The 16,407-nt window shown below is 37.8% G+C and overlaps 1 protein-coding gene across 5 annotated transcripts in view; it reads left to right on the forward strand.

The window, feature by feature from the left end:
• Positions 1-8,723, forward strand: part of LOC138320650 (cAMP-regulated phosphoprotein 21-like) — a 64,023-nt gene extending 55,300 nt beyond the window's left edge. For all 5 annotated transcript variants that reach the window (XM_069263782.1, XM_069263783.1, XM_069263781.1 and 2 more), the window contains 6 exons: positions 318-526; positions 962-1,144; positions 1,773-2,715; positions 3,070-3,154; positions 3,644-3,747; positions 4,061-8,723. In XM_069263782.1, coding sequence (XP_069119883.1) covers positions 318-526; positions 962-1,144; positions 1,773-2,715; positions 3,070-3,154; positions 3,644-3,747; positions 4,061-4,368 — 1,832 coding nt within the window. In that variant the 3' untranslated portion in view covers positions 4,369-8,723. The remainder of the gene's footprint in view (positions 1-317; positions 527-961; positions 1,145-1,772; positions 2,716-3,069; positions 3,155-3,643; positions 3,748-4,060) is intronic.
• The last annotated feature ends 7,684 nt before the right edge of the window (positions 8,724-16,407 follow it).

Consider the following 16,407-nt stretch of genomic DNA (forward strand, 5'->3'; position numbering starts at 1 on the left):
GTTACCTCTAGTCCCATTTCTGTCTTTGTATTCCCCACTTTGTACCGGTAAGTCTGTTCAGGGTCAGTAGAATCCTAAGCAAGTACAAACTAGGACTCAGTTATAGAAAGTCCTTTTAGCTTAAATTGTGTTTTGTATGCAGAATAGTGTATATTCAGCAGATATTGAAACCAAAAATAAAATAGATATTCTTCATTATCAACTGATTGTTTATTTGATAGTTGATGAAGTAGGCCCACTAAATCAATTAATTATGATATAGAGAGTTGAAGAAGACTTTGTTTACATCACTACATGATGATATGATGTTATTATAGGCTACACCCCCGGACCAGGTCAGGTGTATTGGGTGGCGTCAGATATCCGTAACATCCCCCCGGGTAGTGTGGTGATCAATCCCCAGACGGGCCAGCCCATCTCCAACCCTGACGGCAGTCTGTACCACCACATGTCCGGTCCAGCCCCTACTGGCCAGACCGTGTACACCTCACCCCAGTACTCCTCCGAAGTATGGACGCCTAGCTCTGTATGTATCATTGGAAAAAATTTAAAAAAAATCATAAGAGAAAAAAAAGTATTTTTTTCAAACAAATTTACTTTAAAAAATCTGAAAAGTTGATCTTCACTTATTAATATCTACTTCCCATTTACCTAAAGGTATCACATCTTTAATTATGCGAAAAGAATTCTCAGTGAACTTACTTTGAAATGAAAATTGCGACTTTGAGTAGCCATGAAAGTTGGTTAATATATGCCTGTTGGTGTGTATCTTAAAGAACATTTTGGTTTAGCCGATACCTTCAGTCGAGGGTGACTATGAAGGCAATAAGACTTAAGTTGATTTGAGTGACAATATAGTACACGTAAACTAAAAGAACACCACTCTTGAATACGTCTTCTAGAAAATGATAAACAAGGTTGAAATCTACTTGTTATGATTAAAAAAATATTGTGTGTTTAGGAGACACCTGCAGCAGAGCTGTGCCGCCACCTATCTATGGTAAGCATAAATCAGCCATCACTAGATAGTGTGGAAGAGCCTCCTGGGCAGACGACGGGCACGGCGGGGCTTCAGACTACGCAGTACGTGTTGGGGGCACAACCCCAGGGCCAGGTGCAACAACAACCTACACCAGTTGTCCAGGTATGTCTACAACTCCCGCCGAAGGCTTTCTTGTTTGACTGTTAACTCACTAGGGCTATAGATCTGTGTTCAGTTTCTTTCATACACAAGAAATTCAGTTTAATAATGACATACAAAAAGTAGGAGATCAGGCCTGGATTTTAAAACAAATCTAGGTCAAAAATGGACATATATTGTGAAAAGCAGTTTGTAAAATGTAAATTTCTTTTTGTGGTAGTCAAAGGTTTTGAATTTGACATATTATAATAATAGATTTTGTATACCACTTATATTAAATGATAAATTTATGAAGACTTTTTTTCTAACTTAAACAAATTATTTCGCATATTTGCTTGATCATGATAGAATTGTAATGATGGTTATTATGGATCTTGTTTGTCAGGTAGGAAAGTACCCATTCTTACTTATTCTAAAATTTCTTGATGAATTTAGAGATAACTTTAACTAATTCAGTATTTCTCAGGTATCAAAAAGTCTTATTCAGTAGTATTGCAGTTGACATTAATATGTTATATTGTCATGAATTTATTATGTAACAATAAAAAATAAATCACAAATAATGAATGTATTTTTTACTGTGAATTGTGTGTTTGAATAAGATAATCAATATGAATGCTTGTTATTTCAGGCTCAGTATTTCCCTAGTGGACAACAGAACATGCCTGGAACAGTGCGATATATGTATCCTGTGAACTACCAGGTTCAAGGTCAGACCCAACAAGGTCAAGGACACCAAACAGTTGTTGGCATGGACAACCAAAGTTTTCCTCAAACTGGTAACCAGTACCCACCTCAGGTGGCTGGTACATACCAGGGCTTTCCTGCTAACGGCGCTCCAGCAGCTACGCACAATGTAGAACAATTTTCATCTAACATTACACAGAACACATATCCGGTGATACCACAGGGTGAGGGTAGTGTACAAACGTTCTCATCGTACCCTTCACAATATAGCCAAAGTAACTTTGGACAGCAGCCACAAGGCACCATGTTCTATTCTAATACCACCAATCCCCAAATGGGGACAAACACAGGGTTTCAGTTTCAGCAGCCATACCCTGGACAGGGGAACACCTCGGTGACAATGTCAAACCAAAGTGTTGCCTTACAGAATGTAGCCCAGCCTGTAGGGCCGGCAGTTCCTAGCCCAGGGCAGGCTCCAGCTGCTACCCCTACAACACCCCAGTACTTATATTCCACTGTTCCACAGTACCAGGGCTCCGTACGACCAGCAAATCCTCAGCTTTTACAATTCCACAATGTACAAGCTCCGGGACAGTCTTCACAAGCTATGCCCATGATTCGAAATATGCAACTCAACATGCAATTTCCTGTGCAAGTTTCAGCCTTACAGCAGCAGCAACAACAACAACAACAACAGCAGCAGCATCAGGGAGGTATACCTGGTCAGATGGCGATCAGTGCAAAAGGATTCCCCGTTGACTCGACCCTACCCAAAGTGGAGGGCATTGACAATAAAGACTATATCATGAGTGGCCTGACAAACTTGGGCGCTACCAGTCTATTGGCAGGCCCACCTAGACCAGCTGCTCCTATCATTCGACCCACAGGTGAAAACTTTTATTCAGTAAATGAAATGTTTACTGGCTAGAATGTTGGTCGTCTTTGTGGCTGTGGTAATTAACCACAAATATAAAGCAATAAGATTTGTTGATTTTTACGTTATTAAAGCGCTATGCCATCAGCTAATAGTGAACATTTCTACCCACAAAGTAAGTTAAGTTCAAAGCGATGAAAGGAGTACCCACAAACGTATTATGTACACTTAATTGATTAGTTTATTTGAAGAATTCTTTTAAAAAATGTTAATATTAAAATAGTTTGAAAGCATTTGATTCTTTTTACTTTTGATTATTATTCAATATGTTGAGTTTAACATTGTGTTCATTAAAATTCTGTTTCAGATGTGCGCTTCATTGGCCAGGCAGGATTTCACCCACAAGTTCCATTTCCTTCACAGCATTTGTCTCATCAACCACAGAAAATTAGGTAATACCAGAGAGAATTCTTGCATGTGTGTGATAGGGATGTGTATGTGTGTGGTAGGGGTGTGCATGTGTATGGTAGGGATGTGTATGTGTGTGGTAGGGGTGTGTATGTGTGTGTTAGGGGTGTGTATGTGTGTGGTAGGGGTGTGTATGTGTGGGGGAGGGGTGTGTATGTGTGTGGTAGGGGTGTGTATGTGTGGGGGAGGGGTGTGTATGTGTGTGGTAGGGGTGTGTATGTGTGTGGTAGGGGTGTGTATGTGTGTTGGAGGGTTGTGTATGTGTATGGTAGGGGGTGTGTATGTGTGGGGGAGGGGTGTGTATGTGTGTGGTAGGGGGTGTGTAAGGGTATGTTGTTGAATTATTTAATTGTTGAACCTGTCATTCACAAACCTACCCACTAACTCAACAAACATTTCCCATATGTAATGTATGACATATGTGGGATGCTATCCTTAATTAGCATTTACTATATTTAGACTTTTTGTTTCAGAGCAAGCACAGGGCAATCTGGTTCTAAACAGCAGCGACTGAAGAAAAGTAAGAGCAAGGAAGGACAAGACGGATCCCTCCATGGTCAAGACAGCACCGAGCAAAGTAAGGGTCATAGGTCACATACAGATATCAAGATCATATTGAAGAAATGGAGGCATTAATTACTTCTCCAATTAAAAGAGCAGCTATCAACCTGATTGTTAACCTTATTACTTGGCTATCATATTGAAACCTTGGATGTACTATAAACCAGAAATATTTCTTTATGTGAATTTCATGTGAATTTAGGCAGTGAATTTCACATGAAAATGTATATTTTTCTGTATATAAATGATAAAACAATTATTTAACATTTTCATAGTTTATTTGCACTAGAAATTAGAATAAGTAAAAATTAGGACTTTTTACTTTACAGGTAATGTAATGGAGGTCTATGATCTACCAGGTGGTCTGAAGCGGTCAGAAGCTGATATCTATCTAAAGGATTTGGTGTCATGTGGAGCTCAAGTCCAGTTTATTAATATGGACGGTAGTCATGGAGACCATCCAAACCTGACAATTTCAAACTGTAAGAAAGTTTTAGCAATATTCCCAAACTGTTCAGTGGCGATGAGTGCCCTGCAGAATCACAGGAGTGGAGGTAACAGTAGCCGATTCAAACTTCAGCTCTCCAGCAGTACCACAGCAGGGGCAGACAGCTCTAATATAGGAGTCAAAAGTTAATTTAAAACAAATGTTTAACTAATTGCTATTGTATTTTTATATGAGAAGTTTTAAGATATTTTATTGTGAAGAGCAGAAATATTGAAGACATAAAGACCTTTTCAGACCACAGAGGTGAAGTAGCTGTGTTCTAACGATCATTATCTCGCCCCTAGTATTTGAATCTGTGCCATGAGATCTATTGTGTTGGTAGGTAGACATTATGTAGGGAACCTAGGGGCTGAAACATCTGGTCGGCATAAATGTGCTTTCTCATTAAGGATCCTTTTTATAATCATATATTATGAATTGTTTCAAATCTGCTGTGTCACATTTTTCATTTTTGTTTTGTTTTTGTTTTTTTTTTATTAGGATTTTTTGCTACCTTTTTACATGTTGTATGTATGTGATAATTGGAAGCTCCAACCATAGGGTGACAGGTCTTTGTTTGGTAGGATTTGGCTGAGAGTCAAAGTCTGGTTATTTATTTATTATCTTTCTGCATCCAAATTTTTCAAGTACATGTATAATGTAAATTGAAGCGGTATATTATATAAGAGTTTCTGTTTCCATTCTAACCATTTCAGTGTGGAATTGCATACAGGAAATGATGTTTTAGCCTATCAAAATAGTGAAGCATTAGCCAGTGACATAAGCAGTCATGAAGTATGTCATTGTAGAGTGAGGTTGTGAGGGACACTTGAACCAAATACTGTACTATCAATAACCATGTAAGAAAATACCTGTCATTTCTTCAGACATTTTCCATAAAATCATTTTTCAAACTACATGAATATTGTCAAAACCTGCAAAATGATAATGCTTGCAATAATTGTAACCATGCACTGCCAATTAAGATCATATAAAACATGAAATGTTAATTTTGCCAAAAGGGTTATAGTATACACGAGAGTAGTGCCATTGTAGCAACTTTCTTTGAGATGAAAACATAAAATGTATGTCGTACAAATGCAGAGAAGAGCCTGAAACATTAAGAGATCATCTTTATCATGAAAAAATATAAAGACAATGTTATAAATATCATCAGGTTAAAAATTGGATCTAGAACTTACATTTTTTAATAACTTTTTGTTTACTTTGTATATTTCAATGTTATTGTATGAAAAAATAATTCTGCAAATGATATAACATCATACTATTGATCAAGTAATTGGTTTCTAGTTTCTTACTGTGTTTGAAATGCAAAAAACAAATCATCTGAAGTGTGATTGAACAGTTTTTCTCGTTCCTTGGGAAACCTTTAATCAACTCTAAGGTTACATTTTGCCTATGACTGCAAATTTAAAAACACACACAACAGGAACTTGTGGATGTTTTTTCTCTCAATAAGTCAAACTTATTAATATATTGATGAATGTGAGATTTTGAGAGGAAGTCAAAATACGAAAAGAATCTTGTTTATTAGAGTGTTACGTAGTACCTTATACTTCTATGTACTTATGTTTAAGAGTTTATTTATACACATGTTACAATCCTGGTTTTCAGAACAAAAGTAGGTGTAGACTTAAAACAGATCTATATATATATATATAAGTGTCTTATACATAAAAATGTGTTCAACAGACCTCGTTACATGTGTATACACTTTCCCTTGTGGACGAGTAGAACCTAGGATTTTAGAACTACACTTGAAACATTCACATAGATGTTTATTGATATTTATATATAATGATCTGATGATAAGGACTAGGCATTATGTGTGATTTGAGAGGACAGAGATAATGACACAGAAAACCAAAATGTGTGGAATTTTGTGTATCATTATAATGCATCATGACAAAATTGTGCTGTAATAACCATTTCAAACCTTACTAAATTGAAGACTGAAGTTGCATTATTTGAGTACATGAAGGAAAATTGAATATGTTATTTATAGATAAACCCATAGTGTGTTGCGATTTTACTGTAAATGTGGAATCTATTGAATGCTAGGTGTAAAAGTTTGTTCAAAAGGCATACTTGGGATAAGGTTGTTTTCTCTCATCAAAAGAGGGAGCTTTGGTAAGTGTGAGAGAGAAACTGTTGCAGATTTAATTTCGATCCCTGAAGAATGTTTCTTTTTTATCAAATCTGTGGCAAAGTGGTGTGTGTGTGCTTGTGTGTACATGCACAGCATAAAAAAAGAAGATATGATAATGGCAGATAAGATCTAGGTCTAAAAACCAAGTGCTGATGATTTTACTACACAAAGTTCTAGTATATGTCTGATGTAACAGGGACAGTAGAAGGGATATCGGTATGTTTGGTGGAGACTTAAGGTGATTGTGACACACTATGTAAGGGAGCCGGAGAAATTCTTATAAGGTGTTGTGGATAGGCTGAGAGGGAATATAGATATAAATGTGTGAGTGAAAGGTAGTGTTACTAAGTGATCAGAAGAAAACTTCCTGGATAAAAGGACAAGAGTTAATGGAAGGGAGGTAACTGCTGTTTATGTGTGAGTGACATTGATGTCAAACCTTACTACATATCATATAACCATCCTCACACTAACGCTGGCTGAGGATACCTCCCCATTAACAGAGCCCACGCTGGTTGAGGATACCAGATTTCTTCCCATTAATAGAGCCAACGCTGGCTGAGGATACCAGATTTCTCCCATTAAGACCAGGCCAAAGTGGAGACTTTCACATTGATATCAGATATTATAGAACTTCCAAAATTGCTAGAATCACAAACGGGCTTCTCCTTTAGAACAAGATTATTTTTTGACAAATTTTGTTATTAAATTATAATATAACAAATGTTTTGCTTGTGTATTGCACATCTAAGTTTACAAAACTTATATTAAATTCCTACATTTTTAATATAATGGTCTTGTATTTCAAAGCCAATATCTAAAAAAGTTTTTTGATGATTTTGAGCTTGTTTTGATAACAGACCAGGGGAAATCTTTTGGCCTGTTTCATTATATGACAGCCTTGTCAGATGTAAGTATCTGTATTTTAGATTGCTCCTCCTTTTGTGTACCTTTAGTCCTCTCTCCCACATATCTAATGGAGCAGCTTGTAATGAAACATGCCACACAATTATCATCATCAAGGTCTTTTAAATGCTAATGTCTTTTATCAAAATTATTTAATGATAAAATGTGCTGTGATTGATTTGTGTTGCAACTGTTTCCTTAGAACTCCAGCCATGAACTACTATCATGGTTCTACTGTCTACTGTAGTCACTGTCTATCAACCTAAATATTGTGAAAACTTTGGGCAGAATTCTAACTCCAAATATTTCTTGTTTTGCTAGCCTTTAGATTAATTCATGGTTAAACAATTTATGATATGTACAATATAAATCTGATGTCTGTTTAACGCTCAGTGGAATATTGTTCTGATATGAAGAAGTGGCAGTTCTGTAAATGGCTGGAGAGTTTTGAAGGTATGACAAACCCACATATTTTTCTGATAACCAACTGAAATTACTTCACAACTCCCTGCCATCCCTCCCAGTTCTAGTTACAACCCTCCCCCAACTCGTGCATACATTTCAGTCCTTGTGCCCTATTTCTACCCTCACACATACACACCTCTCTCCTGCTGCTCATACCTCCTCCCAACTCCAGCATTTCTCTCCTTCTGCCTCACACACTAGCTTTACACCCCTCCTAGCCCTTACCTACTTAATTAACCACCCATATCCTCTCTCTACCCTGCATCTTTCGCTACCAATGCCCTATTATTTTTCAAACATGTGGAATTATGTCCTGTTTGGCTGCAAATACATATGTATTCTTAGATGTGTTTCTGTATGCAGGGACTTAAATAAAGCCATATGAAAACAAAGTATGATAGTGATTTAGCTAATTACAGTACTCTATGCTGTCTTCTTTTAATAGGAAACTTGACAAAGAAACTGCAATTTTTGTCATCAATTGCTAACATATGGCATTGTTCTTTCAATTTCTGTTTAAACAATATTGCTGAAAATATGTGATGTTTTCATTTGTTGTAGTGAAAGCCCCATTCATTTAAATGTTCCACTGTATAGCACTGTTCAGACCTATGTGCAATTAATGTATGGACGAAAGAAAAAAATATGATCATAGATCAAAATGTCATATAGAACACGCATACATAGATCTCAAATGAATATCAAACTGTCTGTGTGTTTCCAATGTCTGTTATGATATTACAATGTATGTTAATGATGAAGTGGTATTATGAAAGGAGTCTGATGCAGCTATACGGCTGCTAAGGATTAAAATCTATTGACATTTTTATCTAGTTTTCTAGTCTGAATCTAACTGATAAAATGCACTGTGATTTGTAGCCCTCTTAAACCCCTGTTGTTTTACTAAAATATGTCAGTTGTCGTAAGCCCAGGTCTCAAAAATAATAAAATAAAATAGAACATACCTGGAAATGTTGTTATTTATTTAGTTAAGACATGTCGACCGAAGTTGGACAAGGGTGATGCTGTAGATGGTTTGGCACTATATCATATTGAGTTACTTCCCTTTAATCGCTACGTCTGTGAAAACAGGTGGTACATTGGTATTAGGATGGTCTTCGATTCCACACTGGCTCCTGCTTCATCAGCATTCCGTATTTATTTAGGAAATTCTTTATTTTCTTTCCAGCTTTCTATTGACATGTTTATTAAGGAAATTCTTTTCTATTGACATTGATGAATTTCAGAAGTTCACTAATTTAACGAATGATTCAGAGGTCGACGTACTGGAAGTAACACCATATATCTAATGGTTACTTGGGGACACCGCTATACATATAGTTCAGAGGTCTACGTACTGAAAGTAAAACCGTATCTAATGGTTACTTGGGGACACCGCTATACATATAGTTCAGAGGTCTACGTACTGAAAGTAAAACCGTATCTAATGGTTACTTGGGGACACCGCTATACATATAGTTCAGAGGTCTACGTACTGAAAGTAAAACCGTATCTAATGGTTACTTGGGGACACCGCTATACATATAGTTCAGAGGTCTACGTACTGGAAGTAAAACCATATATAATGGTTACTTGGGGACACCGCTATACATATAGTTCAGAGGTCTACTTACTGGAAGTAAAACCATATCTAATGGTAAATTGGGGACACCGCTATACATATAGTTCAGAGGTCTACGTACTGGAAGTAAAACCGTGGTATCTAATGGTTACTTGGGGACACCGCTATACATATAGTTCAGAGGTCTACGTACTGGAAGTAAAACCGTATCTAATGGTTACTTGGGGACACCGCTATACATATAGTTCAGAGGTCTACATACTGGAAGTAAAACCGTATCTAATGGTTACTTGGGGACACCGCTATACATATAGTTCAGAGGTCTACGTACTGGAAGTAAAACCATATATAATGGTTACTTGGGGACACCGCTATACATATAGTTCAGAGGTCTACGTACTGGAAGTAAAACCATATATAATGGTTACTTGGGGACACCGCTATACATATAGTTCAGAGGTCTACATACTGGAAGTAAACCCGTATCTAATGGTTACTTGGGGACACCGCTATACATATAGTTCAGAGGTCTACGTACCGGAAGTAAAACCGTATCTAATGGTTACTTGGGGACACCGCTATACATATAGTTCAGAGGTCTACGTACTGGAAGTAAAACCATATATAATGGTTACTTGGGGACACCGCTATACATATAGTTCAGAGGTCTACGTGCTGGAAGTATCTTCACAAAGTTGTAAAAAGAAAGTACATGTACATGTTTACAACCGACTTTAATTCATATGCATATGTCCTCTTTCTACTGCAGCAGGGGAATTGATCTTGTGCCAATTCTTTATGTATATCATGACAATTTATTAGGTTACTTTCGTTTGTCAATAATGGACCGTATTTGACTAGTAAAAATAAGAGAAAGAAAAGAAGAAATATTGGTATAAATGCACAAGTGTTCACTATAGATTGGTCGTTTTTCTTCTTGATCGTATCGGTCTTCTTTCTCTATCTCATAAGTTAAACAAATCTTCACATTTCAAAGTTACTAGGAGATATTCATTCAAGGTTAAATTTCTGGTAAATTCGTTTGAAAATAAAAAGAAATGACACTGAGTCTAGTTAGCATTCCTTGAAAGTGTAATATCACAAATGACAATTATACAACACCCGCTATGTTCACCATATTACATTATTGCAGGAATGGTTACATGGGTTACGACGTTTTCAATCCTACACCGGAAATGAATTAAATATCTGAATCTAGAAAACCCCAATATGTTTTCACAGAATCTTTATTGTTACCTGAAACCATTCTCTAAACAGATACTAGGAATTGTAACAGAAGTTTGGGGTAGCGGGGAGGGGTCTGCCTAAATATGTGATAATAACCTTACCCATGTTACATTCCGGTAATTGGTATTCGAAAACGTAAAGACACTGATAAAAAATCGGTGTAATTCGGAGGGAATCATCACATACGTTCATGTCCTTGATGTCACCACATTTAAACTAAAATACCAACATGGCTTATAAGTTGTATTTAATAAACATTGCGACTAAAGCATGCCGACTTATAAGTGCAGTTTCGGCAGACCGCCTGGTATTTCATATCCGGTAATGCGTCCGCTCCGCTGCACCATGCATTTCTAATAAACGCGTCAGAAAGTGACAAGAGAGCACTCGATTTATATAACGCCACACCCTTCTGTAGATGTTATGGATAATACTGGAGGATTTCTGACATTTGTGGTCCATCAGTCGACGATTGATTCTTTAATTTGATATTGCTTCCGTTCCGCCGACATGACCACTTTCCCTTGATACCTACAGCTGGGCGGGAACCATCACAGGTGCTTGTGGCATATCCGAAAAACATCTTTAACATATCATAATAATAGTCAAACACACACGGTCCTCATACAAGTTCATTCGTCGGGCCAGGTAGCGTCAGTTTTATATAGGGCCAGGTAACGTTAGATTTACACATGTCGGAACATATATCGTCGGGCCAGGTAACGTCAGATTTACTTGTCGGGCCAGTTGACGCCAGATTTACGTGTCGGGCCATGTAACGTCAGATTTACATGTCGGGACAGGTAACGCCAGATTTAAATGAACGGGCAGGAAACGTCAGATTTACATGTAGGGCCAGGTAACGTCAGATTTACATGTCTGGTCAAGAAACATCAGATTTACATCTCGGGACAGGTAACGTCAGATTTACATGTCGGGAAAGGGCAAGGTCAGATTTACATTTCGGGCCAAGTAACGTCAGATTTACATGTCAGGCCAGGTAACGTCAAATTTACATGTCTGGTCAAGAAACATCAGATTTACATGTCGGGAAAGGGTAACGTCAGATTTACATGTCAGGCCAGGTAACGTCAAATTTACATGTCTGGTCAAGAAACATCAGATTTACATGTCGGGAAAGGGTAACGTCAGATTTACATGTCGGGCCAGGTAACGTCAGATTTACATGTCAGGACAGGTAACATCAGATTTAAATGTACGGACAGGTAACGTCAGATTTACGTGAACGGACAGATAATGTATGATTTACATTTGTTGGGCCAAGAGTGACGTCAGACTTACATGTAGGGCCAGGTAACGCCAGATTTACATGTACGGACAGGTAACGTCAGATTTACATATGTCGGTCCAGGTAACGTCAGATTAAAATGTCGGGATAGGTAACGTCAGATTTACATGTCGGGACAGGTAACGTCAGATTTACATATCGGGCCAGGTAACGTCAGATTTAAATGTACGGACTGTTAACGTCAGATTTACATGTCGGGAAAGGTAACGTCAGATTTACATATCTGGCCAGGTAACGTCAGATTTACATATCGGGACAGGTAACGTCAGATTTACATATCGGGCCAGGTAACGTCAGATTTAAATGTACGGACAAGTAACGTCAGATTTACATGTCGGGACAGGTAACGTCAAATTTACATGTCTGGTCAAGAAACATCAGATTTACATGTCGGGAAAGGGTAACGTCAGATTTACATCTCAGGCCAGGTAACGTCAAATTTACATGTCTGGTCAAGAAACATCAGATTTACATGTCGGGAAAGGGTAACGTCAGATTTACATGTCGGGCCAGGTAACGTCAGATTTACATGTCAGGACAGGTAACATCAGATTTAAATGTACGGACAGGTAACGTCAGATTTACGTGAACGGACAGATAATGTATGATTTACATTTGTTGGGCCAAGAGTGACGTCAGACTTACACGTAGGGCCAGGTAACGCCAGATTTACATGTACGGACAGGTAACGTCAGATTTACATATGTCGGTCCAGGTAACGTCAGATTAAAATGTCGGGATAGGTAACGTCAGATTTACATGTCGGGACAGGTAACGTCAGATTTACATATCGGGCCAGGTAACGTCAGATTTAAATGTACGGACTGTTAACGTCAGATTTACATGTCGGGAAAGGTAACGTCAGATTTACATATCTGGCCAGGTAACGTCAGATTTACATATCGGGACAGGTAACGTCAGATTTACATATCGGGCCAGGTAACGTCAGATTTAAATGTACGGACAAGTAACGTCAGATTTACATGTCGGGACAGGTAACGTCAGATTTACATATCGGGCCAGGTAACGTCAGATTTAAATGTACGGACTGTTAACGTCAGATTTACATGTCGGGAAAGGTAACGTCAGATTTACATATCTGGCCAGGTAACGTCAGATTTACATATCGGGACAGGTAACGTCAGATTTACATATCGGGCCAGGTAACGTCAGATTTACATATCGGGACAGGTAACGTCAGATTTACTTGTCGGGCCAGTTAAGGATGTATTCTTCTGAGGTTTCAGTCCCGTTGAAGTCTCGTTTCAACATAGATCAAAGAAGTTATGAGATTTTCAAATATAATTTATCAGTATCTGTAGAAAGTTGCCAGATGCAAATTTTGTCAAAAAATTACATTTCTATTTTTAGTAGATTTTTTTATACAGGGATTTTAAGAAATGGCCCATTTGGCGCCCATTTTGAAATTGTGCCTTTTTTCGCTTCAAGTAGAGCCACAGTTTTTCCATTTTTTACTGAAATTGTTTTTACTAAAATCATCACTGCGCCAGCATTGTTAGCTTTATTTAGCTAATTTTTGCTGCAAATCGTTACTAGGTTCGTAGTAATTAAAATATTGAGCAATAATATGTGAAACGATACACTTTTGTGACTTTATTTTTACATTTAATGGTAATTTGGGCACTTTTATTTTTTACTCTAAAATACTGAAAAATAACAAAAATTCAAATGGGGCAAAAAAGTAAGCACACGGACCCCCAATTTTTCTTCTTGATTTAGAAAGAACTACTGTTTCCCTATTGATATGCAAAATAATAACAAAAGTTTAATACCAGAACTTTTTCTATAAAGGGTTAAATTTGGCAAAAATGGCTGAAAATGGTGCATTTCGTAGCTCAAAATTAAGGGGTAGGGGTAACATATGTTGTTATTCTGAGAAAAAATATTAGTCTAATTGATCAAAACTGGTATATTTTTAAAGAAGACTACTAGAAAATGAATTCTACAAACATTCATTCATATCAAACACCTTATTAGGAAATTATGGCTTTAATCGCTATCTCATATGGTCAAAATGGCAAAATTCCCATAAAATCCAACATTTTGTCAACTAGGTGTCTTCGAGTGATAAAAGCTCAAAAACGAGCACACGGACATATGTTTTTTCTTCCATTTTCTTTTAAGGTACGAACTCCTTTTTCCAAAAATCTATATGAGAAAAAAAGTTTAATACAAGAAAATTTTGACTTCTCAGAGGTGTACACCCTTAACGTCAGATTTACATGTCGGGACAGGTAACGTCAGATTTACATATCGGGACAGGTAACGTCAGATTTACATATCGGGCCAGGTAACGTCAGATTTAAATGTACGGACAAGTAACGTCAGATTTACATGTCGGGACAGGTAACGTCAGATTTACATATCGGGCCAGGTAACGTCAGATTTAAATGTACGGACAGGTAACGTCAGATTTACATGTCGGGACAGGTAACGTCAGATTTACATATCGGGCCAGGTAACGTCAGATTTAAATGTACGGACAAGTAACGTCAGATTTACATGTCGGGACAGGTAACGTCAGATTTACATATCGGGCCAGGTAACGTCAGATTTAAATGTACGGACAGGTAACGTCAGATTTACATGTCGGGACAGGTAACGTCAGATTTACATATCGGGCCAGGTAACGTCAGATTTAAATGTACGGACTGTTAACGTCAGATTTACATGTCGGGAAAGGTAACGTCAGATTTACATATCTGGCCAGGTAACGTCAGATTTACATATCGGGACAGGTAACGTCAGATTTACATATCGGGCCAGGTAACGTCAGATTTACATATCGGGACAGGTAACGTCAGATTTACTTGTCGGGCCAGTTAACGTCAGATTTACATGTCGGGACAGGTAACGTCAGATTTACATGTCGGGCCAGGTTACGTTAGATTTACATGTCGGGATAGCATAACGATAACATACGATTTACAATTTAGCCAGGTAACGTCAGATTTACAAATAGGGCCAGGTAACGCCAGATTTACATGTCGGGACAGGTAACATCAGATTTACAAGTTTAGCCAGGTAACGTCAGATTTACATGTCGGGCCAGGTAACCTCAGATTTATATATCTGGCCAGGTAACGTCAGATTTAAAAATAGGGACAGGTTGTGTCAGATTTACATGTACGGACAGGTAACATCAGATTTACATGTCGGGCCAGGTAACGTCAGATTTACAAATAGGGACAGGTAACGTCAGATTTACATGAAGGGACAAGTAACGCCATATTACCGTGTCGGGTCAGGAAAGTTCGGATTTGCAAATAGGGCCAGATAAAGTCAGATTTAAAAATAGGGATAGGTAACGTCAGATTTACATGTCGGGCCAGGTAACGTCAGATTTACATGTCGCGGCAGGTAACGTCAGATTTACATGTCGGGACAGGTAACTTCAGATTTACATGTCGGGCCATGTAACGTCAGATTTACTTGTAAGGCCAGGTAACGTCAGATTTACACGAAGGGACAAGTAACGCCATATTTACATGTCGGGTCAGGTAACGTCGGATTTGCAAATAGGGCCAGGTAACGTCAGATTTACAAGTTTAGCCAGGTAACGTCAGATTTACATGTCGGGCCAGGCAACCTCAAATTTATATATTTGGTCAGGTAACGTCAGATTTACAAATAATGACAGGTAACGTCAGATTTACCTGTCGGGCCAGGTAACGCCAAATTTACGTGTCGGGACAGGTAACGTCAGTTTTACATGTCGAGCCAGTTAACGTCAGATTGACATGTAGGGTCAGGTAACGTGAGATTTACATGAAGGGACAGGTAACGTTAGAATTACATGTCGGGCCAGGTAACGTCAGATTTATTTGTAGGGCAAGGTAACGTATCAGATTTATTTGTAGGCCGGGTGACATCAGATTTACACGTCGGGACAGGTAACGTCAGATTTACATGTAGGGCCAGATAACGTCAGATTTAGGTTAGGACAAAATTTTACATCTTCAGACGACTTCCTTACTTGACAATTAAGAAAGGAACTGAACTTAATCTGTAGCTGTCATTGATAAATGCCGAATACAAATCATTGATATATGGGCTCCCAAATGTATCTCGTGTTGATTGACAGCATTAAGATCAATTAGGCTCACAGATATATTCTGTTAGGGGTTCTTTTCATTCCTAGAATTTTACTTTACATGATGACTGACGGATTCATACCGGGATTGCATATTATATACATATATTTGTATGCTGTATCGTTTCATTTCTGCACGTTTTATTAATTTTCAGCTCTATTGAATATCGAACGTAAAAACACATCTAACGTATTTAGTGTGTTATGTTCTTAAACCAGTTAATCAAACATCCATTGAGTGATTTATTGATTTATGTAAAAAGTAGTTGAATTTCAAGAATTTCTTACACTAACCTATTTTTGATGAACAGATTACGTGACGCAACAAGGCATAATCTCAGAAAAGAAATTTATATTGTATACACGGTATAATATGTACATAATTCAATCTTGTT

The sequence above is a fragment of the Argopecten irradians genome, chromosome 4 (genome assembly GCF_041381155.1).
Source record: "Argopecten irradians isolate NY chromosome 4, Ai_NY, whole genome shotgun sequence".
Taxonomy (NCBI): Eukaryota; Metazoa; Mollusca; class Bivalvia; order Pectinida; family Pectinidae; genus Argopecten; species Argopecten irradians.